The sequence below is a fragment of the Glarea lozoyensis genome (assembly GCF_000409485.1).
Source record: "Glarea lozoyensis ATCC 20868 chromosome Unknown GLAREA12, whole genome shotgun sequence".
Lineage (NCBI taxonomy): Eukaryota > Fungi > Ascomycota > Leotiomycetes > Helotiales > Helotiaceae > Glarea > Glarea lozoyensis.
The window spans coordinates 410,088-437,846 of NW_007360986.1; the positions used below are offsets into that span (position 1 = coordinate 410,088).

At 46.7% G+C, this 27,759-nt stretch overlaps 5 protein-coding genes across 5 annotated transcripts; 2 read left to right on the forward strand and 3 right to left on the reverse strand.

Annotated features, from left to right (window-relative positions):
- Positions 1–4,956: 4,956 nt before the first annotated feature.
- GLAREA_10586 (Ankyrin repeat-containing protein) lies at positions 4,957–10,567 on the forward strand (the record flags this gene model as incomplete). Its single annotated transcript, XM_008079687.1, has 3 exons — positions 4,957–5,530; positions 5,585–6,033; positions 6,134–10,567. 3 exons carry the CDS (start codon positions 4,957–4,959, stop codon positions 10,565–10,567), a joined length of 5,457 nt encoding a protein of 1,818 aa, XP_008077878.1.
- A 656-nt stretch (positions 10,568–11,223) lies between these two features.
- On the reverse strand, positions 11,224–14,777 carry GLAREA_10587 (uncharacterized protein; the record flags this gene model as incomplete). The annotated part of the gene is made up of 2 exons (XM_008079688.1): positions 11,224–14,402; positions 14,459–14,777. 2 exons carry the CDS (start codon positions 14,775–14,777, stop codon positions 11,224–11,226), a joined length of 3,498 nt encoding a protein of 1,165 aa, XP_008077879.1.
- A 1,552-nt stretch (positions 14,778–16,329) lies between these two features.
- GLAREA_10588 (uncharacterized protein) lies at positions 16,330–18,012 on the forward strand (the record flags this gene model as incomplete). Its single annotated transcript, XM_008079689.1, has 2 exons — positions 16,330–16,758; positions 16,807–18,012. The coding sequence occupies 2 exons, from the start codon at positions 16,330–16,332 to the stop codon at positions 18,010–18,012; spliced, it is 1,635 nt and encodes a 544-aa protein (XP_008077880.1).
- Positions 18,013–18,603: 591 nt separating this feature from the next.
- Positions 18,604–19,530, reverse strand: GLAREA_10589 (uncharacterized protein; the record flags this gene model as incomplete). Its single annotated transcript, XM_008079690.1, has 1 exon — positions 18,604–19,530. One exon carries the CDS (start codon positions 19,528–19,530, stop codon positions 18,604–18,606), a length of 927 nt encoding a protein of 308 aa, XP_008077881.1.
- Positions 19,531–20,355: 825 nt separating this feature from the next.
- GLAREA_10590 (BRCT) lies at positions 20,356–21,402 on the reverse strand (the record flags this gene model as incomplete). Its single annotated transcript, XM_008079691.1, has 4 exons — positions 20,356–20,404; positions 20,460–20,892; positions 20,945–21,206; positions 21,337–21,402. 4 exons carry the CDS (start codon positions 21,400–21,402, stop codon positions 20,356–20,358), a joined length of 810 nt encoding a protein of 269 aa, XP_008077882.1.
- Between the last annotated feature and the right edge of the window lie 6,357 nt (positions 21,403–27,759).

Here is a 27,759-nt window from a genome sequence, read left to right on the forward strand (position 1 = left end):
GTCTATTAGTTCCAAAAAATACATCCTACTAGAGGCTGAGTAAACAAAACTCATAAATTAAGATAAGCTTATCTACCGTCCTCTGAATCACACTTTAAGTTAAAGGCTAGGCAATAGGTTCTAGCATCAATTTGTCTCTGCGGGAACTCTAAGAGTCAAATGACTGTAGATCTATAAGCAAAATAACACACACCGCTAACATGCGTCGCACTGACTGACATTCTACTTCTGAAATCTTATGAACCAAAGCTGCTGTTTGAGACTGTAGGTTTCCAACTATGAGAGGTAATGGACGAATAATCATTTTCATTCTAGATTACTAAGTAGCATGAGTGGTTCGTCTAATTTTCCCAGCGCACAGTGGCTTTTGTGGCACAAATTTAGAGGGTAAGGGAATATTTGTAGTACATATCCCGACCGGCAGAAGCCCTTGAAATCGAAGAACTCAAGCTTGCTTTTTGGTAAACTCAATCTATCACTAAACATTTTGTATCATTATTTACATGTGATTTACGCACAAGTGTCTTGATTTTATGCTTGTTCGACAGTATGCTGTCGTCAAATTGTCATTGGTACTGAAGGTAGATGAAAATAGCTATCAATTCTCACTGATAGTGCTCCAGGCGTTGAGAGTAAACATGGTTTAATTTCTACTGAATTGGAAACAATGCACTTAAATGCGGCGCTGCCACTCATTCGATGGATTCAACGTTGACGATCGCTCATCGCAGCCGTGGCCAGGGCTCTATCCTCAAGTTTCCAAGTCAATCCTCTGAGCTTTGCAACCTCTGGGTAAATATGCTTCCACATTTAATCTTCTCAAAATCTTAAGATAGAAGTCTTTCGGAAAGAAGGCTCACTCGCCGCGGTCGGGCTTCTTCGAAAGTCGAAATTGAGAAAATCTTGCGCCTCGAGAGCGAATTTGTTCCTCAGAGCTCGCAATTCGAACGGATACAGACAGACTGGTCCCAGAATTCCAAATAATATCGATAAGGGTGTAGGGAAATCGGTTTTACGGTACGATGTGCGGAATAGACATGAATTGTGGCTTCCTCGACAGGAATTAATCCAATCAACTTTCTCATCCGTATAGGTCTAGAAACGTATTGATGATACTCCAAACATTGCTTTTTCCTGAGTCTTCCAATGATCGTGGAAATTCAGAGCTGAATAGGATGCGTGCATCAACCAAGAAGTTCTGCTTTTGGGCTTTAGGCTTTATTCACTCTATTCCAGGAAACCGATTAGCGTAATGACAACCAACAGCTTCTCATATTAACCACTTCAGCAGATGCTGCAGCTTAGAAACACCGCATATCCCACGTGTAAGGGTAAGGCCTGAAGAATGCAGTCACACCACACGGTTTTGCTGGGACGATAGTCTTCCCCTTTCAGACGATCTCGCATATCCCGCAGCGCACGAAATCTTCGACTACCCATGGATCCCAAGAAAGATCCTGGGTTCTTCAGCCTCCCTTGGTACGAGCGTTTCACTTTAAGTTTTTCCTTGCAGAAGTTATAACAGTATTGACTTGGGAGTGCCCTTCGTTCAATTGAAGGCTCTGGCGAAGCATATCGACATGCTATTTTCATGCTTCAAAATCGACGATTAATACGGGGAATCACCGAATGAGACAGATGAGAGATACTACAGAGACAACGGAGAACCGTCGAGTTAAGAGATGATCTAGCTTATCGTACAAGTGAGGGTGTGAGGCATAACCAAATGTACCAAGGGTACTCAGACGATCCATCACCTCTTTCCCAACAATTTCTCACTCCCTCCCAGACATTATTCAGCTGCAGAGTGCGTATCTGAACCAATGCGTCGATAATATAGAAGTCCTTGAAGCAAGCAACCACGTTGGATCTCAGCAGATATGTTGTACCACAGACATCGGTACCATGGATACTGAACCAGTAATGTACGGGACAACGGGACGACCCAGCAGTACATCCGGAAATGCCTACACACTATGCTCCCTGTTCAAATGTGTCAACGTATTGAGAGCGATGGTTGCACTATATTCCCGATCTCGACATGCAGTAGCTTCATCTACCCGTCAGGGTTTTCTGTAGTACCGAACTATGGAATGGTAAGGATGATTACACCCATGATCGAAACCCGAACTAGGTTATCCATAAACCCTGATAATGACTCTAGGGATTTGATCTTTTGGTGCAAAATGCGTACCGTAGCAAGCGATGTATGTACAAAGATCAATTACTGAAGGAGAAACAGAAAATGAAATGCTCGAGACTGACTCCAAGAAAATCCATAATACACAAGAGGCTCGTGTGATCATCTGTAATGGCTACAAGTAAAACATTAGAGATGAACAAGCCAACTAATAATTAATAACTTGGTATCCGATGAAGTATACACTTACTGAGTGTACCACTAAGTGATTTTGGGTATAGAATCGAATAGCACAGCCAAAGCCACAGACCCCCACATCCATATTGGCTCTAGTGCATTATTTAATTAACTTAAACTCATGAAATCATCTAGAAGTCGAACCAAATACTGATTACCTGGTAATTGACCGAGGGGTACATTGTAGCGGCGGGCGATCCGGAAGCCGCCGGTACCTGCATATTGAGCTACGATCTCAACCCTTCCGCAGCTTTTCGCCTGAGAGCCAGTGCATTTGTATGTGGTAGGGATCCAAATTGGGGAAACGAAGATACTGTACTATCTGTTCTACAAGATGTCGTACAGTAGTTCGCATCCAGAATACGACTCTACATGTCCCTTTAGGTAAGATGCTTTCCACGCTACGAAATAGACTAACACCAAACCCCTGTGTATAACTCCCCGAGTTGCATATGAGATGAGTGCAAGTAAAGAAAGCTCCTTATCGTGAATCATACTTGGTACATTGTTGAGGAGCCAAAGACAATGTCCCATGAGATCCGGCTAACTTAAAGAGGCTTCTTATCGCTGTCAGATCTTAGCTCCAGATCCAAATCCACTGAAAAAGGGACGACTTCAGACCATTGTACAACCTGGGGATGGCCGAGACCTTTCTCAAAGGACATGGATCTAATTGGTCAGCATCATAGATTGTTCGACATCATTGGCTTTCTCCGGACTTAAGCGAAGGACGGCTGCTAAGTACATCACCTATCAAAAACTCTATGTGCAAGTATGTATTTGGACTCGAGGAGGTAGGCCCGAAGATAAGCTGGGAAATTCAACGCAACTCCACAATCTTTTTAACATCTACATTCTGCCTCTTGGAATTTTGGCATTGCTTTCCGCACCAATGATATGCGGGTGCGAAGCGGATCATTGACTTTCTTTTGCGTGTAATTGCATCCGAAGATGATCCACCCCAAGAATGGAGCATCATTATATGTACGATAAAGTTTACCTTTGCCTTGGAAACTTGAATAGATGGACTGATGTTGAGCCGTACTGGGTACGATCTGCGCTGCTGAATGCTTACTCGGATTGACGCTTGTACCAAAGTGCGAAGGGAATCGTTTTCGCCAAGGTGGGCTTCGCATCAGGCACAATCCTCTTTTGATTGAAGGTTCCAAGTTGCTTCAAGGCTCAATACAATCAATTATGACGCTCCCGAGTATAATCAGGCCACCAAGCAAAGAATGTCGCAATAGCTGCTGTCGCAATAGCTGCTGATTCATTGCTGTAGATCATACCAGCAGAACCTGAAAGGAATCAGCAAGAAACTCGCTTTTATTCTCCCAATCGAAACCTACATGCTTCAACTGCATGTATGTACTTCAGGCAATCGACATCCCTCACCGCGCATTGACACGCTTCAAGTGTTTTCCTGGTTGCAGTCCCAGGGACGACGCTTCACGATGTTATATCCGCGTAGCTGCGATGCTACCCTGATTAATATCTGCAAAACAAGCTTTGGTAGCCTACCACGTCTCGAGCCCCAGAATCTGGTTGTTTTCGTTGGCTCAAGAGTGAGTCAGTTCAACAGTTCTCATTCGGCAACAATTCACTAAAACGACTACATGAGATCTGTAACGAAGGAAGAGCCCGTTTGTAGTGAATGTCCTTGGAATAAGAGAAGCCCATTTCAACAAATCAGATAATACATCACGTATTTTCCATAGCCTCTGTTAAAGCTGAGCACAAATGAATGACAATATCCAGGTCATGTGACTTTTTGGTTTCTAGATAGTCGGTAAGTTAATCAGAAAGTTTTCGGTCCTGAGCTGTAACCATTCTCTGATGCGACTCTTTCTTGGTACTAAGAAAATAATGTTCGGCTCGTGGTAGACATATTAAGTAAGTGGCAATAACTTTCACTTATTGATTTACAGAAAGGGGGTCTGGAAATTTCTTATTTACTGAAAAGTAGCCAGAACTTGCGATAAATTTTCAACTTGGTCGACGAATTATCTCATAATCTTCTACTGCATTGAATACAAATATAAGTTTCTGCCACTCATATTGTCCATCACCACCTGTTGATGTATCCGTTTTTTCACCGAATGCGGGGCCGCTGAAAACGTGGGGAGAGTTTCGGCTCGGTCCGCATGGAATCAGCATCGCCGCCAAAGAAAAATGTTCGTTTGTTGACTTCCATTAACTATAAACAAATTTATCACCATTCGGCCGTGTGCAACCTCTTGCTTTTTGATTTGATTTGTTGTTGAAGCTTACTTCTGTCATGAAGTTTCAAGTCCAATCATCTGCAATGGTACCTTCATGGAGCTGCCGGTGCAGCCTCATGTACCACGTTGGACGCCGCCGAAGCCCTTGAGGTACTCCAAGCTGAGGGACATCAGTAATAATTTGCATGAGACAATACTCTTTCAATAGTTACAACAAACTAAATTGTCATATTCACTAAAGCAGGTCCCCTTTCTTGCCACATAAATATTCACCATACAGTTTTTATAACCACACGACTCTGTAACTTCAAATCTTGGACACGTCGAGGCTCCCAGCCTTACCAAATCACCACTACAATGGATCAAAGTCAAAGCTCTCAACGCTCGAGGAGATTGCGAGAAATTGCTGAAGAATATGGTGCGGTGCCCGATGGCCCAGAGAAGCTGCTCTGCCGACCAAGCCAGGTGCCGTCCTCCATCGTTCCTGATGACGAACGGCGGGCAGATGCAATTATAGGTCAGATGAAGATCGAGGGAGCTGAACATCAACCCAAGCACCGAAGCTTTAAACGTCCGTCGTTTCACAAATCGAAGCCAGATACAACATATGTCGATTTATATGCAGCTTTAGAACGGGCGTTGGAAGAGAATGGCCCACCTGGTGTATTCGAGATACTACTTCGGAGGTTCAGGAGCAACAATGGAAACATCAATGTTGCAAGGAAGGCTAAAACCGGCACTATGGCAAAACTTCGAAGCTCGAGCTTACCTGAGCAGAGAGGAACGCTCCTTCAGAGGGCAACGGAACTACGAAGATTTCATTACATCCAGATCTTGGCACCTCTGGCTGATCAACTCAGCCTTAACGAATCACTTCGAATTGCAATATTGATACGGGAGCTTGAGTTTGTAGAGTTATTGTTGCAATACGGTTCGTATTTCTAAATCACTGTTGCTAGCCATTGCATGCTGACGAACAATTAAGGAGCGGATCCGTCCCCACACGAAGCTTCGTTTTTACAAGCTGTAGAGAAAGACGATCAACTAGTGGATTTGTTTTTACGTTCCTCTATAAGATTGTCCAACATTTCTATATCACGAGCCTTGTTTCCGGCGGCGAAGTTGGGCCACCTAAAAACAACTGTTCAACTTATAAGAGCCGGAGCCGATGCGAGTCATAGTAATGGATCAGCTTTTCTGCATGCCGTCGAGGCTGGTCGTTTGGATATCACAACAGCTCTGCTCATGAGCAGCAACTATCCGCCTTCTGGGGTCATCGTTGACCGTGCTCTCGAATATGTCACCAGCCAACCAGCACATATTATGAGTGAATGTGCCAAAATGCTAGAGGTGTTGTTGTGCGGCAATCCTCAAGGGACCGCGAAACATTCTGGCCTAAGCGACGATGCTCTCCAACCTCAACCTTATCCATATGTTTTTAGCTCATGGAGCAGATATCAACTTTAACGAGGCGGCAGCTCTTGGTCATGCCATTCAGACTAATCGACTTGATATAATCACGATTCTTTTGCAGAAACAAGTTTTGAATCCAGAACTAGCATCTGTGCTAGTTGGCCGTATTCCAGAACGTTGTCCGTCGGCGGATCGCGTAGGTATCTTGTCGAAATTGATCAATAGCGGCGCTACTGGCATACATTGTAGCAACTTGTTGATCAGAGCAACAGAGGAGGATGATACCGATACTATTCGCTTATTGGTGTCCGCTAAAGACCAAAGAGGAATCCCAGTATCCTCCGTCGATTACAATGCTTCAAGATGCATGGAGCATTCAGTTACGCGTGAAAAGGTCGAGATATTGAGTATCCTAGTTGAAGGAGCTCCATCACAATTCTCATTGTCAAAAGCATTTGCATCAATTCCAATTACGGCAAGCACGGCAAGTCGCTTCAGCATGGTTGAGATACTGCTCAAAGCCGGAGCCCGAGGTCCTAAAGTCGATGCCATGCTGCATGCTGCTCTTGACGTACCGCATAAAGATATGAGACTCATTGAGCTCCTTGTCAACTCTGGGGCATGCGTTAAAGAGACTGACCTATTTACAGCAGTGTCTCAAGGGCTTTCAGACATTGTCAAAATATTGCTTGGTGCAAGGCTTACAGTCGAGACTTGCTCGTCTGCTATAGCTTTAGCCATGAAGCTACAAGATCCGAAGCCTCGCTACGAGATCATCAAGACCATGTTGGTTCCCGACAACATATCCAGCTTTAAAAAGGAATCGATTACCCAAGCTGTAGTCGATGCGATTCAAAAGTATCCCCAGGACGTTTCACTTCTGGAAATCTTATGCTATGAAGGAAAAGCCGACATAAATTTGCTAGATGGGCGTGCTTTATGTGAAGCTATACATCCTGGGAATCCCGCCGCTCTGGATATTGTCTTACGAGCTCAAGGAGCCGCACCGAACTCATCCACTATTGGTCTTGCCTTGAGGACTGCAATGGGCTTTCCAGTTCATGATCCTTCTCGGCACCGCAAAGTCGAGAGACTTCTCCAGGGAGTTAAGCCACAGCAGGTCATGGACGACATGTTGCTAAGGGAGACGCAATCTGCAGTCACACGGAAGCATGATCTTTCTGTTTTGAGATCCTTACTGGCTGCAGGGGCAAATGTCAACTCAAATAACGGGGCCGTCCTAGTTGCTGCCATGAAAGATTCGGGAATTACTCTGAACGATTCGAGAAATGTTCCTAGCGAATCGACAATGTCTCTAAACGATAGGAGAATTATTGACATTATATTGCAAAGGAAGCCGAACATCCATACCTTGTCCATTGCTTTCGCACACGGAATGCAACTAACGGGGCAAGCAAAATACAACATTTGTGAAACGCTCCTTAAAGCCGGTACAAGGGGGGACGAAGTTAGCAAAGCTCTGTGTGTTGCGGCTAAAGAACGTGATCTTCAATTCTTGCAATTACTATTGCCCCATGCTGATGTCAACTTCAAGGAGGGCAGGGTTCTTCGAAGGGTTGTAGAGCAAGAGTTCTCAGAAGGGCTCGATTTACTTCTAAAATCTCACCCTATTGTACCATCCCCAGCTTCTAAATCAACGGCTTTCTACCAGGCCATGAAGTTGAGCGACCGTAGCAGTCGCTTTGTAATCGTCAACCGATTGCTCAACGCGAAAATCCCTATGCAAACTATTTCAGAATGCTTGGTAGTAGCAGTAAATAATTCAGACGTGGACCTGGTTGACTCACTTCTCAAATCCGGCGCTTCACTCGATTATGGTGGTGGACAAGCTATTTCACGCGCTGCCACTCTTGGAAGAGTTGAAATTCTTAAGCTTCTCGTGCAAGGAAGCTGTGGCAGGAAGCCAGTTTTACCGATTTTATTGAGTGGATTTGTAGGAGCGGCTGCATTGATGGATAAAGATCCAGACTCTTACTTCACGACTATTGAGATCCTCCTGGGAGCTGGAGCTCGAGGAGGTGCAATATATGATGCCCTAATTGAATGTGTCAAGCGAGGTGAGGCATTCATTCGAGTCACTGAACTCCTCTGTAGACACAATGGCACAGAGTCTGTGGAGTGGAAAGACGGAGCAGCCCTTGAAATTGCTGTGCGGACTGCTGGGATGGAAACCTTAGCTGTTTTGTTGCGTCAACGACCTTCGCAGGGAGTTCTGGATCGAGTGTCTAAATCTGCATTCAAGCTTACTCCTGATCGACGATATCCAGTTATCGAAGCTCTACTCAATGCTGGGAAACCCATTGATAAAGATATGTCGAATGTGCTTTCCAAGCTTGTGCGAGAATCACCACCGGACCGAGCATTGCTAGAGCTACTTCTAAGTCGAGGTTGCTACGACAATGGAGAGGCGATGATATATGCCGCTACTCACCAAGACCTTCCTAGTTTAGTCTCGCTGGTCAATCCTGCAGTACCAAAAGCATACGTCAATGCCGCTTTCGAGGCTATGGCGAGTCTGGACGAGGTCTGGAGTACGAATGAAGGGTTTCCAATTATGGAAACGCTGCTAAAGAATGGTGCTACTGGCGAGATCGTCAATTTGACACTACAATCAGCAGTGGATAAGTGTTGTTTGGATGACTCAGATCTGATGAGAGATTTCGTGGATTTATTGCTCAAGCATGGCGCGGATGCCAAACGAAATGAAGGTGCAATGTTGCAGCAGGCAACTATGAAAGCCAATCTCGGCCTTGTCAGATCAATTCTTTCTAAGTCTTCGACTTATACGAAAGCTCTAGCTCTCCCATATGTTTACTCTACGACTCAAGATGCTGAGGTGGTATTGCAGATCATTCAGGCATTTGCGGGTTCCATACCCGACGTTGACAGGGACACTTTCACAGATTTTGAGCATCCAAATTCACAACTCGATCCGGTTCTGTTCCTCGCTCTTTCCAAATATCCTCGAAAAGTCGGTATTATTAAAGTGCTCCTGGATCTCGGTTACGACCCCAATCAGCGAAAATTACATATTATGGACGGGAGCAAATCTTCTGAGTCATGCCCAATACTTTGCTGGGCTCTTGTTCAAGCAAAGAATAACATATCTGACGCGATTATTAAAGTACTCGTTGACCGCGGTGCAAACATCAATTTCGTTTTACAATCAGGCATGACTCCTGTGCTGCTGGCTATAAAACAAGGCAGAGCAGACATGGTTGAAAAACTAATCAGCAAAGGAGCCATACTCTCAGCCTCTGAAGCACACGACATATCTCCTCTAGCTTTGGCCACTCGTCTTGGCGATTCCAAGATCATGGAGATACTTCTCAGGGCAGACCCCGAACGCAACGACGGAAGCCTCCACGACGCGGCCACCAATCTGAAATGCAATATAATCGAGCTTTTGGTCGGACACGGCCATCAAATTGACTATCCAAGCGAAAGACACGACGGCCGCAGTGCTTTGGCAGAGCTATGCTTTAACGCTGTTAACCGTAGCCCAAAGCCGGATGCGAAAGAAATTCAACGAGCCGTCGAGACCTTATTGGCTAAAGGCAGTGATTTCATGATTCGCTGTATTTCGGAAGACAAACAAGAAAGGTCAATTTTCCATTACGCTATGGACTCTTCGGATCCTGTGCTTATCCTTACTGTCCTTCTGAAGAAGCTATGGCAAGGGATCAATAACGAAGCATTTCTTTTCAAGGACGCAAAATATACGTACTCCCTCAGTATGTATGTCAAGAAGGATATTTTCAAAGGGCCACAGGACCAAAAGGAAGAGATCCTTCGATTATTACGCACCAAGCGAGCAACTGACAGGTTCTGGGCAACCGATATCGAATCTGAACAACCCCCAGACTGTTGTAACCCACCAGAAGAAATCAAGCAAGAAGCCGAGCGTCAAAAGCTCCGTCGAAAACGTCTCACTGAACAACGTGAGGACATCATAAACCACAATGAATTAAACCGTCTCAAAATGATCAAGGACATAGAACTCCAAGACCTCCAAGCCACGGCAAACCTCCGTCGTCTTCAAGAAAAATCAAAGTCTGAGATCCACTACATGACGCAAATCGCCGAGACAAGACTCCAACTTGCGACGACCGCAGAGCAAGAATCCCTACGTCGACTAGGCTATCGTCAGGACCGCGAACTTGACCACCTCAGAAGTCTCAGCGATGTACAGGTCTCCACGCGCAAACAGCTGGCTCAAGAAAGTCTTACCGAGGAGCAAGAGAGAACGCAACTCCAGCTTGACTTCACGACTAAGAAGGTTGCGAGTGAGAATGATGGACTGAAGGCTAGGTTTGCTATTGAAGGAAGCGCGAGAGAGGACATGGATGAGTATGAGAGGAGAAGACATGATAGGGAGATGGCGAGGATTAATGTACAGAAGGCCCTTGTGGAGGGACAGACCAGTTTGGCGGCTGTGGTGCAGGCCGGTGGAGTCGCACAGAAGCAGATTGGGTATATTAGTAGTGCAGATTCGTCGACGGATGGGTTTGGTGGTTTTATGTCTGAGAGCTGATGGTGTTTTCAGCGTTTTATGATGTTTACACGATTTGATGGTGGTAATGAGGCTTTGAAGCTTTCAGGCTTTAAGAATGGTGTTTACAGGATCTGATAACATAGATGTGGCTTTTAGGCTTTAAGGATGATGTTTACAGGATCTTAAGATGGTAATGTGGCTTTTTAATAATGTTACTGTCAACTACAAATGAACATAATTTCAGAGTTAGTCTCTACCACAATATCACTTATTTATTGAAAATCGTAGACGAAATATCCGATAGTGTTCCAACCAGTTTGACGAAATACACGATATTTAATCCACCAGGTCAAATAAATGTTAAGTTTCGATTGTTATGTATATCTCCTATGTCTACCACGAGTCGATATAAGTTGAAGCCATTCCTCAATGTAAGCTGCATTATCCACTGAGATTATAGACTGACATGCACGATATTCAGACAACCCAACCCACAGAAACGATATTAAAAGGCTATATTTCCACTAACAAACGCCGCGCTATGATAAATCTACCAATCAACCACACGTCAAAAATGCTATAAACTACACTTAAAAGTTATCCAGAAGAATATCTATCCGCATATCCCCCAACCCGCCCAGAGCAGAGAACACAACCACCTTCCTCAAAAACCAATAGAAAAAACCAGCATACAACTAAAACGAACTCCTCTCAACAAATCTCGCGTCACCATGGGTATCATCATCCTCCCCGCCCGCTCCCTTCACCCCCTTCGTAACTTTGTCAACAAAATCAATCTCCTGCGTAGTCCTCGCCACCACACCCCTCCCATCCTTCTTCTTCCTCGCGATCTTCTCGCGACCCTTCCCCTTCCTCCCCTCAAAACTACCTATTTCCAAACCCTCAACCGAGCTATTCCCCGCCGTCCTCATACCCCGAAACTCCTTGACCACTTCCGCGAAACCTTCTTCGAGAGTTTTCATGCGCGCAAGCATAAGACGACCCATCATGCCATCCGTGTCTTCTTTTCTAGGCACGCTAGATGCAAGGCCTTTGATTCCCCCCATGGCCATCGCCATTTGGGTGGCGAAGGAGCTGGGGACTGCGCCGAGCATGTTGCTTGGGTTTTGGTCGAAGCCGAGGTCTGACATGCCCATGTCGAGGGACGATTGACGACGGCGGATTTGGCGGGTTCGAGAGCCGGCCATGGTGGAATCGAGGTTGAAGTTGGGTACTGATTGGAAGTTTTGTCGGTTCGGGAGAATGGGTCGGGCTTTTGTGTTCGCGGTGGTGTAGATGGAGTGTCTAGGGGTCCGACTGCCAGTGGCAGCGCCCGTGACTGGTGTATGGGTACCGGTGTTTGCAGTGGAGGCTCGCTTTGCCGTATGGGGTCGCGACTTGGGAGGCGAGTCTTCTGATGATGTTTGGTGTTCAAGAGGATTATACAAAATTGTATTCGTGGACATCTGCCGCTTGTGGGTTCGAAATCTTGGTGGAGATGACTTGAGTGCTGCAGAAAGGGCAGACTGCTGATTCTTCAAAGAAGATATCGAGGGCAGGTTAGGATGACCTCCAGTCGGTGTACGAAAGTAATCGCTCTCCTCTCTTTCATTGTCCTTCTCCGAACCATTAGGGTGGCTTCTAGATTTGTCCAGAGTAACATGGTCGTCATCGTCGTTGGTAACCAATTCATCATCTCCATCTGCTTCTTCTTCGTGCCCCAGTACTTCATTATTGAATTCGGGAATGTTCCCTTCCGCATCGTGAAATGGCCCAGTGGACATGAATTCGGCAGGGTCACTAGCAACAGACCTCGTTCCTGATACACCACGGTGCCGAAGCATGGTTGCTCTCCTCGCTTGTCTTCTCGTCTCCAGGCGATCAACGACGGAACGGTCTTGCTCTTGTGGAGGGCTCGCTTGATCTCCTTGATGGTCCATCCAGTTGCTAACAACATTGTGCTTTTGTCGCCGTTCCAGGCTTTTCGTATTGGTACGGATTGTATTCGGCCTTGGTGCGAGCCTAAAAACTTCATCCAAAGCACGGTCTTTCTGGAATCCCGCCACGGACTCCTGACGCATCCTGACGTTGGGGCTGAATAGTGATTTACTCTCATTGAATGAGACATGTCTATTCCTACCGCGCTGTTCTACAAGATCTGTCGGTTCAAAAACAGTTCTTGCTAAAAAGACCTTCTCATAGGCGTAGATGGCGAACAGCAAAGGAGAGTGCGTAACTTTTATAATTGTCCGATTGAGTTTGAGGAAACCACGAAACGGCAACCCGAATCTGAGAGGCGCCAGAAGCCAAGCAAATATATTGCTAGGAGCCACATATGAGAACAGAGCGTCGTTCTTGACCATAGATATGGTGTTGACGGCGAATACGAATTGATGTTCCTCATTCGCATTTGACACAATTGCCATGAAGGAATTTGTGAGAACTGTGATAAGGATTGTTACCACCAAAAAGTGGCATATGAACAGGAAGAGCACTAGTATTGCCTTTCCAAGCGGATTATATCCTGGCCACGAATCCCAAGCAGCAGGAGTAAAGCCCATAAGGATTTGGAATATCTTATAGGCTACGGTAGCCGCATCGTAGTCACCAGTGCCATTGCGCTTAAAGGACAGGGTAAATGCTACAAAGAAGCCACTGCAAGCAATGAGGATGAGGACAAATACAGCCACCAAGTCAACAGCCATTAGACGGAACGCTATAAGAAGTTGCGAGAAGTATCGGTAGTGGTCCAGGACGCTGAAAAGCCGAGGGAATAGCAAAATGGCGTTCGTCGCCAGAACATCATAGGCCATACTGTCCCATTCATGCCTTCCGACGTCCACCAAGAATAAGCCATAGAGTCTCATGGAGTAGTAGATCATCAGAAGAAGAAGAATACCAAGGTCAAAGGTATTCCAGAAGCTCATGATGTATAAACTAAACCCTTGCTCATTGAAGCCGACTACTTCATCCAGCATGAAGCCTGCGCTCCAAAACCAGAATATTACCTCCAAGCCAGTGATGTCAGTCGAACGCTGCGCAAGTACTGCGACAAACAACCCAAGAAGAATCGCGAGTGAGCAAGTGGAGAAGAATTGACGATAGCGAGGCACTCTCAATCGCGAGAGCTTGAAAAGAGAAGCATCTCTTGGATCATACAATGTCACAGTTCTGCGCATCTGCACCGGGGGAGCTACCTGCTTATCTGGTGAAGCCCGCGGATCTGCAATAGCACCGTATCTAACATCTTGATCTGGCACCAAAAGATGTCGCCGATCACCAGTAGTCCTCCTTGGGAGTGCTGGCTTTGTGGCCGGACGTATTCGGTGTAGATTGTCTGCCGCAGAGTGAAAAACAATCGTTCCCGCCCATATGGCTTCAAGTTGCTGAACTACCAGTGGATGGGCCAGAAACTTTTTCGCAGACGCCCTAATTGCTACTTCCAAAGTTGATGTTCGAGCCGCTGCTGGTCTGGGGGGGCCCTTTGGCTGTGGTTGCCCTGGTCTTGCTATACTGGGAACTTCAAACCCCTGAAGAGGAAAGAAGTCGTATGACAGGGCATCAATGAGTTCCCGAGTGCTGTATTCCTTCAAGAGCTTTATCGCTAGTAATTCGCAGACCATGGCCCTTGTCTTACTCACTCCAGCATTTCCTGGATTTGCTTGGCCCTCCTTTTGGAATTGCAAGCAATTTGCCATCAGCGCATATAGAGTCGCGCGCGAGAAGTGTGACGTTCGCAGTTGCTGTTGCATCGGCTTGACGAGGAATTGGGAGACTTGAGGCGATCGCAGTTGATCCCAAGTCAAGGTGGTTTCGGTCTTGGGCAAGACGATAAATCGTATCGCATGTGTGAGGTTATAGACTGGAAGAGCATCTAATTTTTTTGTTAGCCGCCACCTCGTTCGAAGATACGCCATGCAGAATGCTCACCTAGATGTGCTGCCGAAAATATAGGAAGCAAAGGTGTATCTTCTTCATCCTCGCCCCCATCCTCATCGCCATCATCTTGGGCATCTTCCTCGTCTACTTCTTCTGTGACATTGTTCGCATTGTCCTCGTCCTCCTCATCCTCTGTGATATCGTCCTCCGCCTCCGTCTCAGTCCAATCCGCAGTGGCATGGCGTATCTGGCGTTCTCGTCGGGCTACGATGGGAGAAGATTGATCTGGTTCTGGATATGGTGAAGAGAATGGAGATTGTTGATCAACGCGTTGTCGAGCCTTTCTAGGTCTGAGTAAAGAAGATAGCATATTCGCAATTCGCAGAAACAATTCAGCAGTTCCCCTCTTCTCCTCCTGCCAGCACTAGTCCTCCACCTCTGCCTACAAAACCCGAATGTGGCGTGAATGTTGTGGTTGTGTAGAACGCAACATGTCAAGGAGCTGGCTGAGCGTACAAAGCGACGGAAAGTAAATATTACCCATGCGCAATTAAACACGACTCGTCGACCCCCACCAAGGGTCTTTTAATTTCATGACTACCCGCGATATGCTAGGAATGGCTTCAAAAAATCGAGCGGATCAAGGACGTCACCTGGGAAGTCCTTATCTCTGATTCGGGCACATGATGAGGATTGTTATGTGCGTGTGGGTGTCGGAGGACCATACTGTCTCGCCGGCGTGGGCAATTGGTGTATCGAGAGTGGTGAAGAAGGGATAGTTCGCGCTTGACTGAGGGCAACATCTGCCCTCCATGGCCCCAAATATGCGGAGTGCAGAGCACTACAGGCATTAGTTACAGGGAGGGTCAGCCGCTGTAACCAATAATATTCGGTTTGTTCGGTGGATGGCTTCACCGCAAGATGCAACTGTAGATACGAAACTTGGCGGGGGCGGAACACTGCATAGGAAAAGGTGGTGGAGGGTCAGAATGTTTGAAGAATGTATAACAGTAGTTTCTAACTGGGAAATCATATCATAATCCGAATAAAGAGCATCAATATGAGTGATAAATGCAAGAGAATAAGAGCAACCTTGGAAGTTCCTTGTATATCCCTTGACCAATACAACTTTGCTATTCTTATGTTTCCCCAGGCCGATATGCAAGGCTGATTTACGAATATATGGAGTACTTCTCTGGCCAACCCATTATCTCTTAAAAGTCCACGCAGAAATGAATAATTGCTCCATTGCAACTAGAGTTTTCGTATCCAGGAGTTTTGCGGGAATCCGAAAACGAAACATTTCCCAGAGGATATTAGCATAAGAAGCTGAAATTGGGAAATGCAATTAGTTTTTCATCCACGGATTACCGGTGGAGAAGAGCCGCAGAGGTATAATTGCTATAGAGATTACATTAGCATAAGAAAGTATATTCACCATAGACTAAGGATTTGGGTATAATTCTCTGATCATTTGACAAAGACAATAATTGATATGATGCTATTGTTGTTCCTACCTAGGTAGTGTTTTGAGAGAAGGCTGGGCCTCGGGAAAGACGCCTCGCTAGACCCCTGAGCATACCCGGAATAACTGTTAATCCGCCTCGCGTCATCTGCTCCGTCGCATTCACCCAGCATGACTTTCAGCCGGACCAGCACTACGATATTATTCAAGTCGTTCCATTACTCACTTGAACCTGAGAACGACCTTTGGTTTTCTGTGTCTTGTAAGATTTCTACTTCACAATTGATTACTAGTAATTATCTTAATTATCAAACCACTCCGTCCTTATTTACAGCCAGACGAGACTTCTTTGCGCCCAGTCAAAACTCCTCCACCCCCAATTCGAAACAACCACTTCTCCAACCCACGAACAGTCCACGACAAGCACGACTTTGGCAGATTTACAAACTCTGGCATCATGGCCATGAGTCCCTCTCCCCAACTCTCGCCCATAATGGGCGGTTCTCACCGGATTGACCGTCAACAGTCAAATTCCCCCCCTCAGCAACAACTATCCAAGAGAGATAAAAAGCGAACTCTTCTTGCAGAACGACTGGCAGAAATCACACAACAATTCTCGGCAAACCGAGATGTACATTACAGGGAGCAGCTGCAGGCGCTGCAAATAGATATGAACTTGATCATGGAAGCCGACGGTCATGGCAAAGAACCCCTACCGAATACTCCCGCTGAAATCGATGAGTTGGTCCAAGAAAACATAAGGAGGTCTATGATGAAGTCAATTGGTCCTACAGCACCACCTAGAGCTGGTAAAGTCTTTGCAGACTTTGCGAAAGAAGTCAACGATTCAATGGAGGATAGAGATGCCGCCCTGGTTACCCACAGAGTAAGTTTTTTATGGCAAGCACACTTTTTGTGTCTAACGAGTATATAGAGAGACTTCGAAGTGAAATTGAGTGAGCTCGAAGCAGCTCATGCATATCGGAAAAAGCTTGCTGCCTCTGAGCATAAATCACTCGCAACTACTCTTCGCGATCGGTTAATCAATAGCGTTGCCAATAAAAAGAATAGATTATCACGGGACAAAGAATCCATGGAGATTGGCGAGAGCAATGCGTTGCTTTTACACCCAAGCCAGTTTGGCATTGCGAATCCTGCGAGCCCTGGCGGAATACACGGGAAGCGGGCGACGAGACATCGTCGAGAAGCAGAAGAACTACCTACTTTCAGTGAAAACAACAAGAGGAAGCGCAAGGCGCTAGAAAGCGACGAATCCCCAGCTCCAACAAGACAGAGAACAGACAATGGCAATAATACTCCTATATGGTTCGCAGAGAAGAATGCTCTGCATGCTTCACAAATCGACTCCTCCCTCTATAGCATTGACAAATTATTTACGGAGAAAGAATTGGCAATGGCATACAACGTCGCAGCTCTAGCAGCACACTCACATATGCAGCGACATCCTCCATTCGACGACGTCGAGTCACCACCAAACGGCAAGTCAGACGATACCCCCGAGAACGAAAAGAACCCCACCGTGAACGAACCCGAAAATGACGAAGACGACTCCCCTCCCGGTGGAGCTATGATGGAAAGACAGTACTCTCACGCAACCCGCAGCACCCGCGGCCTAGGCGGAAACTACGTCTCAGGCCTCGGAATCGACGCCTTCCACGACGTGAACTTCCCCGGAAACCTCCAAGCTCTCACCCGCCAAATCCCAAAACTCCCACCCATTCTCGCAATCCAAAAAACCATCGGCAAAGGCGAAGCCGCCAACCAGCCCGCGCCCCTCAACGCGGACGACGCAGCGGCCGAACTCGACATGATCCGTCGCGCGCGCTCGTACAACGATAAAGAAGGCTACGGCAGCAATCTTGATCTCGATAGCGTTGCTGGTGGACGCACTTTGCTGGAAGCCGTCGCGACGCCGAGGTTATATCAGTATTATGTGAAGAGTGATGATAAAACGCTTTATGGCATGCGGAATAGCAGGGAGAGGGAGGATGAGATGGGCGGGGAGGGGATGGAAAAGCAGAATAGCCAGATGAGTGAGGGGGGTGTGGCTATGAGTCGTCAGGCCACGGGCGAGGGACAGAGTAGTAGGGGGAGGAGGATTAAATATAAAGGTGATTGACGTGGTGGGTGACGAGTGGGTGGTAAATCAAAGGGGAGAGCATGGTGCTATGGCGTCGTGAAGCTGGGATGTTGGGACCGGAGTTCAGTCATTTTGGTACTTCTTTCTTCGTTGGTGTTATAGGGACCGAATCTCCTCGGCGGCGTTTGGTATACATAAGGCGTTGGGGTTTGTAGGAGGGCTGGTTACTCCCTCCTCTTGACTACCTAGGTTCGCTTGTAGATCAACCATGAACGTGGTTAGACATTTCGAAATTTCATATACGATATTCCTCTTCTCTATAGTCTTGATTTCCGGTGTTTTATATGCATTTTGAATGAGGAGGTTGGCGAGGTTGTGATTTAGTGAGGTCCTGGGTTTGAGGATGGGATGGGGGAGTGAAAGAGACGATGGACGGAAGGGTATAATATCATGAAAATGAACACTTGGAGCTTGAATACAAAGTTTTTTGTAGTTCATATCTAAATTCTTATTCATTATTCATTACCCTAATCAATGCCAGTACAAAATCACATATCATACAACACAATCATCTCGCTAACTCCCCCCCCCCTTTCTCACGACCTTTCCCAAACAACCCTCTCCACCATCTCATGGTCCAAAAACCAACGCCCGAACCTCAATACTATCCCGTCCCACCGCCCCCTCCGGCGTCCTCTCGTCCCTAAACGCCGTATGCGGCACCCGTCCCCCTAACACCCCACTCCCCTCCTTCCCCCCCTCACTATCAAAACACTCCAAAAACAACCTCTCATCATTCCGCATGCCACTCAAATAATGCCATTTCTGGCCCTCATTATACCGAATCCCCGCCGTCTCCCCCGTACGCTCCGGATACCTATGTTCCACCGGGATGAGATCCTCGTCTTTGAGCGAGGACGAGGAGGCGAAGCCTAGGGGGTTGGATTGCACGGGGCCGTTGAGGGGACGCCAGATATTGATGATGCGGTAGCGGCCTTTCAAGAGGGTTTCCGCGTCGGAGGGGACGTGTTGATGGACGCGCTGGGTGGCGGATTTGAGGGTTTGGTCGATGTGCACGCGGGATACGGGACCGCGGGGGGCGTTGGGGGTGGAGCGACGGATTGTGTGGTCGAAGATGACGACTCTGTTGCTGCCGGGGACGTGGTCTAGGATCAGTTGTTCGACTTCTGGGTAGTAGTTCTTCTTGATTGAGTCGTCGTTTGCAAATTCCTTTTCGGCCGAGGCAGCGAGGTGCGAGACTACTTTGAAGGCGTCTCGGTCGAGGGTGTATTCGTCTTCATGGCCCCGGATGTCTTTGATGGGGACGCGGATGTCGAAGTCGCCGAAGTTGCGTTGCGGTTCACCTGCTGGAGGGTCTTCCACGTAGTTGAAGGGGATGGATCCGTCTTCTGGTGGACGGAAGTAGTTTAGAGTGACGGTTGTGTCGCCTCTGGGGATGTAGCTTGAGGATGTGGTTTCTTTGGCGTTGGCCTCTGTTCGGGCGGATTGAGAGAGATTGTGGGCCAATGTGGCTTGTATTGGTGCTGCGGTTGTCATTTTATGGTTTTGTTTGAGATATGTAAATTGCTGAGGTGATGATTTAGGAAATAGATTGATTGCTCTTTTGGTTGCTGTTCTGGATAGGTTATAGATCATAAAAATCCAATGCTGTGGTGAAGTAAGAGATGATTGTGAAATGAATATTCTGATATTGTAGACAAATGAAAGAAGTATATATACTTAAATGTATTGTAGTACTTTCTGGTTCCTAATCAATAAGTGCTAGAATATTTGTAAGACAGAGCACGTCATCTCTCTCTTAGAAATACAGAGCCATCACGCCAGAGGTGGTGACTGGTTATTTGCGGAGAAATCAAGAGGCTTGTTACCATGATTGGTGAAAGGCGCATTTTTATTCCCGGTGTGCCAATGACACAATTGCCTGACAAGGAAATATTTGTTTCTGGAACGTCTTCTTGAAATGCGGAGAAGTGGCAATGGCTGCATAGCGTCAGACAAACCATCTCGGCCATCTGCCGGTATGTCACGTGGACGAAACGATATTAGCGAGCAAGCCGAGGCCATGGGCCCGATTTCAAGGTTGGAGAAGAATTCTTCTAAAAACGTAAGTATCGTATGGTATGAATGATATGGCGCTTGAATTCATCATAAATCGTAAATCATCGATCATCCCCCATCCGGTCGCAAACCATGCATGCCCCTACCAAGTTACCCAGTGCTCCTAATTCTGGAATGCACACCCGAGATATGCAACCAACCGTATCCTAAACTCCATGCAATAAATTTAACTTTGTTACCCACGAGGTAACATTGTCCTGAGAAGGTGGCTCTGCAGAAATTGTGAAATGGCGATCAACTTCCTTAGTGATTGCAGTCTGAATTCGATTTGGTGGTAGACTTATTCAGCATCCTGAGTAAAAGAGAAGGTTAGTAGTTTGTTCGACTTAAAAGAAAGACTTCCATACCCATACACACTCTGCTGCCCCTTGCTTGCAACTTTGAGATTGGAAAATGGCGTCTCAGACAGTCGTTTTCCTGATTTGATGCTCTCCAACACCCACTCGACACCAACATATTTCACCCCGCAGCCACCAACTCTCCGGATTTCTTTCTCCAACTTGGTACCACAGAGTCTACCGCCAGCACCGCTCCCAAGACCAGAAGGGCGGCCCAGTATAACGTGTGTGACTTGTCTTCGACCTAAGTGCAATGACAATCTCGCCCCATTTTCTGCCAGAGTATGCTTGAGTTTGTGATCCGAAATAACAGGGTGTGTACTGCCATTGATGTATATCACCAAGCCATCGAATATTCCTTTTTTCCGAAACAACTTTGCTTCTTCTTTCTCTTCGTCCTCTTTCTTCCTTCGCCCCATCAATTGCTCTTCGGTGCTAAGTGCTAATGTCTTGTTAGCAAAACAACCATCAAGCATTTAGGCCCATATAATTACCCTTTTTTGGCTGCCCAGTTTGCCCAGTTACCATATCCTTGACGCTATTCATTGCTCTTTCTCGAACCTCTTTAGGGATTAAGGCTTTTAGCTTTTCATCCCAGTCTTTGGATCCGGCGCCAACAGTATCAGAGACCCGTTTCCCACCGGTCTCACCACTCCTAAACTGGTGTGATAACTTTGTACTCCTTGATTGTCTCCATCCTGTTGATCCTCCTAGTCGATTCTCTGCCCGCTGGTGTCCAGTTGAAGAAGAGTTCCACTGTTTACTTAATGATTAGTTACTGGTTGTCTAAGAAGAACTCGGGAAAATCGCTACAAAGCTGCACCATAGGGATTCAACCCCCGCGGCATCGATGAGGGGATTTGATTTGTGAGGAATGGTAACCCACAGCATCAAAAGATGCGCCAAATTTGGGCTCTGCAGCAGGCAAGACTTGCGATTTTGGGGGCGCCATCATTGAAACTGTTCGCTCCGAGTTAAATCTATCCGAGGATCGACGTTATTGTAATAATAATGTGGTACCTATCGAATTTCCATGTTGAGAGGGCGGGCAAAAAGTTGCTTATGTTTCTGTCGAGATGCAACGATTCATTTCTGTTGTCGTTGACGTCGCGAAAAAGAGCCAGGTGGGGCATCTCCAGGGCGACACGACGCGATATCACGTGCCCATTATCCTGTTTAATCAAAAAGGTCAAATCAAATTCGTTTCTTCATTCATTCAAAGCCATCCAGGTCTGCCAAAGTAAAACTGTTATGCCGCCTCTCTCTTACTTCATTTTTTTGTTCTTATTAGTCTTCAGAATTCTGGCTAGCTTCGGAGCAGCTACCAACTTCAACTTGACAAGAGAATCAGGTCGACGCGTTCAACATATACATATTTTTCCATCTACCTTCCCACGCAAAAGGTACTTGGATTCTGTAAGATCGTCACTTGCATCTTTTCATGCATCAACTCTACCTCTACATCACAGCTACCTGCAGGAGTTCGCGGTACGGAATAGAGTGGCCCTAAGCTGGTTATGAACTGGCTAAATCGACCAAATCCAGAGAACCGGATTAGCTTCAAGCACGGCTTCTGCCCGAAGGAATCAAGCTCAGCCTTCGCTACACAGCATCGTCTCTGCTGTAAATAGCAAGTTAGACATATGAATTCCAGCTGCAATTTGCAATTGCAGAATTAGCACGATGTTGCAGTTACAAAACTGGTATGCACACCACTACCTTCCGAACCGCCGACTTCCAAGCGAGCTATCTTCAATTCTTTTTCGTCTTGAGTTTAAAAGAGTTTCGTCGATAAAGATTCTTGCCAGGTGTTGCACATGTATAAGTCTTACAACATAGACTCCAAATGCACACCTGCAAGAACCCGCGGTTTGTGCAGACCACCGATTTCTGCACAATCGTTGTCAGATCTGCTTGAAATCGTGAACGCGCTATGTCGTGCGTGAAAACATGATGCTCAACGACCGGCCCTGCTGCAGATTCTGCTCCGCCGCCATCGATATGCGTCTACACCACCGCGCAATAGTCACTTATAGCAGCAATGTTCAATGGATACTAACACTGTCTTCTGGGACGAGAGGGAATGATCTGACTGCCGCTTTTTGTGCTATAAGTTGCACATTATTAAAGTCCAACCAACCAACAAAGAGGCGGGTCGAAAGTGACTCGTCAGGGCACCTTCAATTGGTGGTACATGATCTCCTCGTCGGCCTCTCAAGATTAGCTATCTAACTGCATCATTGATATTTAGCTGAGTGGTTTTGATCCTTTGGGACACGAGGTTTCACGAACAATTCAATAGTTGAGAAAATATATTAGGGGTGCGAATCATTACGAAAACGGCAACTGGCAAGACACTGCTCAGAGCTTTCATCAATGCTCCGAAAGCGGGAGCATCCGCACTTTGATGCTCATAACGGCCCCTGCTTATAGTATGAGGGTTGCGGGGATCAATCAGACTGGTTAGACGTGGGAAATGCAATATGGAGAAGGATTGAGCCTATAATGGAATCGTCTTAACGAGCTGATGAGGTTCACGCCTGCAGCCCACACGTTTTCTATCGCTAGGTCCAAACCCTGCGGTATTATCCATTCCCATAACCTTGCAAAAACACTGAAAGGCTGGACGCTCTGGACCCTTTACAATACTTGCTCTTCCAGATAGAGATCGAAATAGCTTCCTGAACTGGACCGTCCAGATGACAAATCCCAACCTTGTCACGACTCCGGACTTCCTGGTGGCTGGCTTGTCTTTATCAAATGCTTGAGCTAAAAAAAATCGACAAGTATCATTGTGCTCAGACATTCGAGGCAATTACAATAATGATGGGATCTGGTGGGTTGTGGGAGACTTATGATCAGTTATTTCTTACGAAAATACCGCACAACCGATAGCCATCATTTGTACCTCCTAGTCGCACTTGGTATCTTAGTTGATAGAGAAAAGACGACGTTCAACCCACAAGTCAGCAATTCGAATAATTTTTTGGGCAAAGGACAACGATGAGCGCCGCTTTGCCCCGATTTCCTTTGATAGATTATTCTAGGATTGTTATCGGTCATGGCCAAAGCACGAATAGGGTTGACGGGGTTAAGTCAGGATGCCTGTGAGGGTGTTCAACTTGCGGTGAAGGCACAGTACTAACTACTCAGAGAAACCGACAGTCATCGCTTCACAAAACCAGCCACTCAACGTCAACGGGTTCGCCGCCCGAGAAGATAGATTAAATTATAGCTTAAGGGCAAGGGAAGTCACATTTTCTGTTCTCAACGCCGGCGCTTACATCATTAGATTTGAAGGCTTGGTAGGACTGAGTAAAGACTCAATACATAAGGCTTTAGACTCAAATTACAAAGTACTAACGTTTGTGTCTGTTGGACAAATAACCAAGAGCACTGGTCACGATCAAGCCATCATCGAGCATGGCAAGGAGGTGCTGCGGCCTTGAGATGTCGTGCATTCAACTACAGCAGCTGATTGGATCGGTGCGCCGCCAATTGGTTTTCTTGCCACGGAGTCGAAGATCCTTGTTCGAGAAGAGACGGACCGTTAGCCGCGCTTGCATGCCACGATTTTAGGCTCTGTTCCGCCCTGTGGATGCCATCGCTCAGAATCAAGAGCAGAGCCTAGACTAATCGGATGAAGGCATGGAGACTTTCGAGCACTGTATTTCTACTGACAGCCCATCGCCCAGCGATCTGAAACGGACGAAGGTTTGCCTTCGGGTGTTTGTATCACAAATCGATCGTTTACTACAGAGCTCGCAGGCCTAGACGATGAGAGGGGAAGGATATCTCGCCATTGCTAACTTTGTTGAGCTCAGCAGTTCGAACGTCATCTATACGACACTGAAGCTATATCTCTCTTCCAAAGCACGCTGGAAGGCGACCAAAACTTTCAACCTGTGGTACTGTCAAGGCATTCACTGGGAGCAGCACGAACACTGTCGGTTTGTCACCTCTTCTTGGATCTGAACGCTTTGTGGATTGGAGGGCTAGAGGGGGTTGCATCCTGCACAGCGTATAATCTCTTGGCGCGGGCAGGCTAAGCTCAACTTCAAGCATCCTAGACGCCTCTCGCGGCGGGGATGATGAGGAACTTTGTTTCTTCGCGACGACGTGGAGCTCTCCAATTGGGGTAGCCCATGGAGCAGCCCGCATCGATTGCCCTTTGGCAAAGGTGGTTTAAGAACTACTTGATATGTATCAATGGTGGCAATACTTTGGCCAAGCCAGTCTGACTTTACATCATACCTGTCGAACGTTGTACAGTTGATTCTTGCAATCACTCGTATGTAAAGCCTTCTTCGTTATCTGAAGAGACATGTCGTACAGGATCTCCAGAGGATCCCTCGCCTCAGGCTTCCTTCTATGAGAAGAGCATGAAACAGGCTAAGAAACCTTGTATCTCTTGAGTCCGGGTAGCTCGATCATTGGCTATGTTCGAGCTGTGTGTAGCCGCTCTGCAGCATGCAATGCAAGTGCTTCGGTGCACGAGCAGGGCCACATGTGTCTGGACGAGCTGCAGGGACCGCTGCCGGGAGTGGGAAAAACAGCGTCAAGGAAGGATAAGAAATCCGCTGGGGTGTAGCGGTGAGCTTGCCAACATACGTGGGTCGTTTATTGCCAATGGTCTCCTCAGAGGTGTCAGACAAACGTGACTCGTGGCCGACAGAGAGGCTCAAGATGACAGTCTCATTATCACAATGACTTCGAGACCGGGCCAGACGTTGAGCCTTCCGAGCTCAATTGTTTCTTCAAAAGCTCCCTTTGAGGGCTGGCTTGGCGCGCCGCAATTGTGCAGATGACATGCCACAGGGATATTCTCAAGAAAATCGAACCATTGCACGAAAGAGACAGGAAATCTGGAAAACTCTCAGAATTATATCGGATGATCAGTCATTGAAGGTCAGCAAGGTTGAGAGAATTTAGATAATGCGGAAAAGAGGACAACAGCAGTGATTCAGTCCCAGATTTAAAGCACATCAAATCTTGGGCGGGACTCGATGACGCATATCTAGTCAAAGGCAACGCCAAACTGAGAACGCAACTTTGAGGCTCTCTCGTGATGCCACACCAAAGTTCGACAGCGTCAAGTACCGGTTACCTCAAAGCCTAAGTACAAAAGTACTCAATTAAATGCTGGCTTCAAACCGTATGCTCCGTGAGCCAATAAATATACTGTGTTGCTTAATGTTGTGACTAGCAGATTATGGCAGACGGGCGTTAAACCACAGGTCTCGCAACCCAAAACTGGGATAATTGTGTAACGCTCATCTTGTATAACACCAGTCTCAACGGATGACAGTTGTGCCAAGTACGTATTGTCTGCAAACCCGAGATGAAGGATGGCTGTCTGTTTGAGATGGTTACATTTGACATCTCAAACGCCCTCCAGCATTAAGTCAGCGTTGGAATCACACATTCGAGCATGTTGAACAACTCTCCGGTACCGAGTTCAAGAGGAGGTCTATTGGAGCAAAGTCGACGGGACCTGTAAGTGGGCGGCACTTGACTTTCGGGAGAGGGAGCATCCATTTCATATCTCACCTCAGCATGAGTTACATCGTCGTCAACACTTTATTTGGTCGCCATAAGCTGGTGTAACCACAATCCTCCAGAGTCGGACAGCCCACAGTACAGTCAAGTTCGAGTTCGAGTAACTCAGCTGAAAAGTAAGATTGTCTCTGACGACTTCTCTATACCATCATCCACCCAAGTGATAATAGAAGTACATATCATCTGGATCACTTCATTGCTACACTCAAATCCTGAACAAACTTACTACAGGTTACCGTTCTCAAAGGCGGTTGAGTTGTGTGTAAAAGCTCCATTAATACCCAGGGTCTTCTTTGACGTATGGCATAGTAAAGTTGCGTCAGGGCTGTAGAAGGAAGAGAGTATTCATCACTGAATGAACCCTCCACCACACCTCGTTCATCTAGCCGACATTCGGATCTTTCCCATGAGGCAGTCAGCAATAAATATGTGCCATACAACGCCAGAAGTACTGGCTCGAGAACTTGATATAGCTCCAGCTTAATGCGAAGCCCAGATTCTCAGTGGTGACGGGACCTCGAACTCCTTACAAGCGATTGTATGTGACAAGGAGACGACGCAGGTTCTTTGAACTACAAAGGTTTGAACAAACTCTCTTTGGATCTCGATTGATCAAATCAAACGAGGATAATCTTCGTGGTAGGGAAATACAACAGAGGATTGGAGGCTGGCTCGGTTCTGCTTGCAAAGAAAGGATGTGCAAAGTTGGACAGTCCTACAACCTCTACTGGAAAATAATCGGACTGAACTGGATAACTTTGAGTATACAGTTTGATCTTAGGGCTTGCCCTACGAGACTTACAAACTATTTGCTAATTGGTGCTATATTGCACCGCCAGTCCCCAGGAAGCAGGTCGCTCGTATCGATATCGTTTTCAATGTGCTCGGCTTGAATTCGATCATTTAGACAATTAGACTGTATCGCTCATCGCATTTAACTTCTGCACTCCGGACTTTTGCCAGGCAGAGCAGCTCCATCCGGGCTGCATATCGTGGATCTCAAACTTTCTGCATCGTGCGGCGCTAGAGAAAAGTCTATCGGAGAATTAGTAGGAGCTAACTATTGTCCGGCCTGTGACCCATGCCTTGTCATTTTCCGACTCTGATGATCTGATGGCTTCGTCCTTCGTACAGTAACGAAAGAGCTGACTGCATCTTTACTCTTCCTGCAGCTGCATAGCGCACCACGGGACATTTCGCTATGTCAACCGCTCTTCCAAACCCTAAAGACTGTTTGTGGGAACTTTACACCACTACGAGAAGTTTGACGACATATTTGTTGCACCAAGAGGCTCTAAATCGATTCAATATCAACCGTTCGCCAGTGGTGGTTTTAGATGGAAAGGAGGTCATCGTGTCAGGGAGAGCACATTGGATAAGAGAAACCCCGCCATCAGAATCGGCGCGGGAAACATTGAAGGGTATCGCCGAGAGCTGTTCACCAAAGTCATCACGTTCAAACGAGTTGTGAGGATTATTGTTCCAAACCTTTCTGGACAAGAGTCTGATCTATTTCGGATGACCCGTGGGGAGCTTATTGTTGCTGATATACACAGCTTATTCACACTGTCACCCCATGGCAAAGGGAAAAGATTTCCAACGCCATCGGGATGCCGTAATCGAAGATATGAATCGTCAATTCGCTATCAGTTGATTTGCAGCGTCAGGATGCACCGGGGATCAGATCCGCGCTGGCTAGAACTGGGTTGCATGCTTCGCTGCCGACACTTCCAGGACGACATGCCCCGCT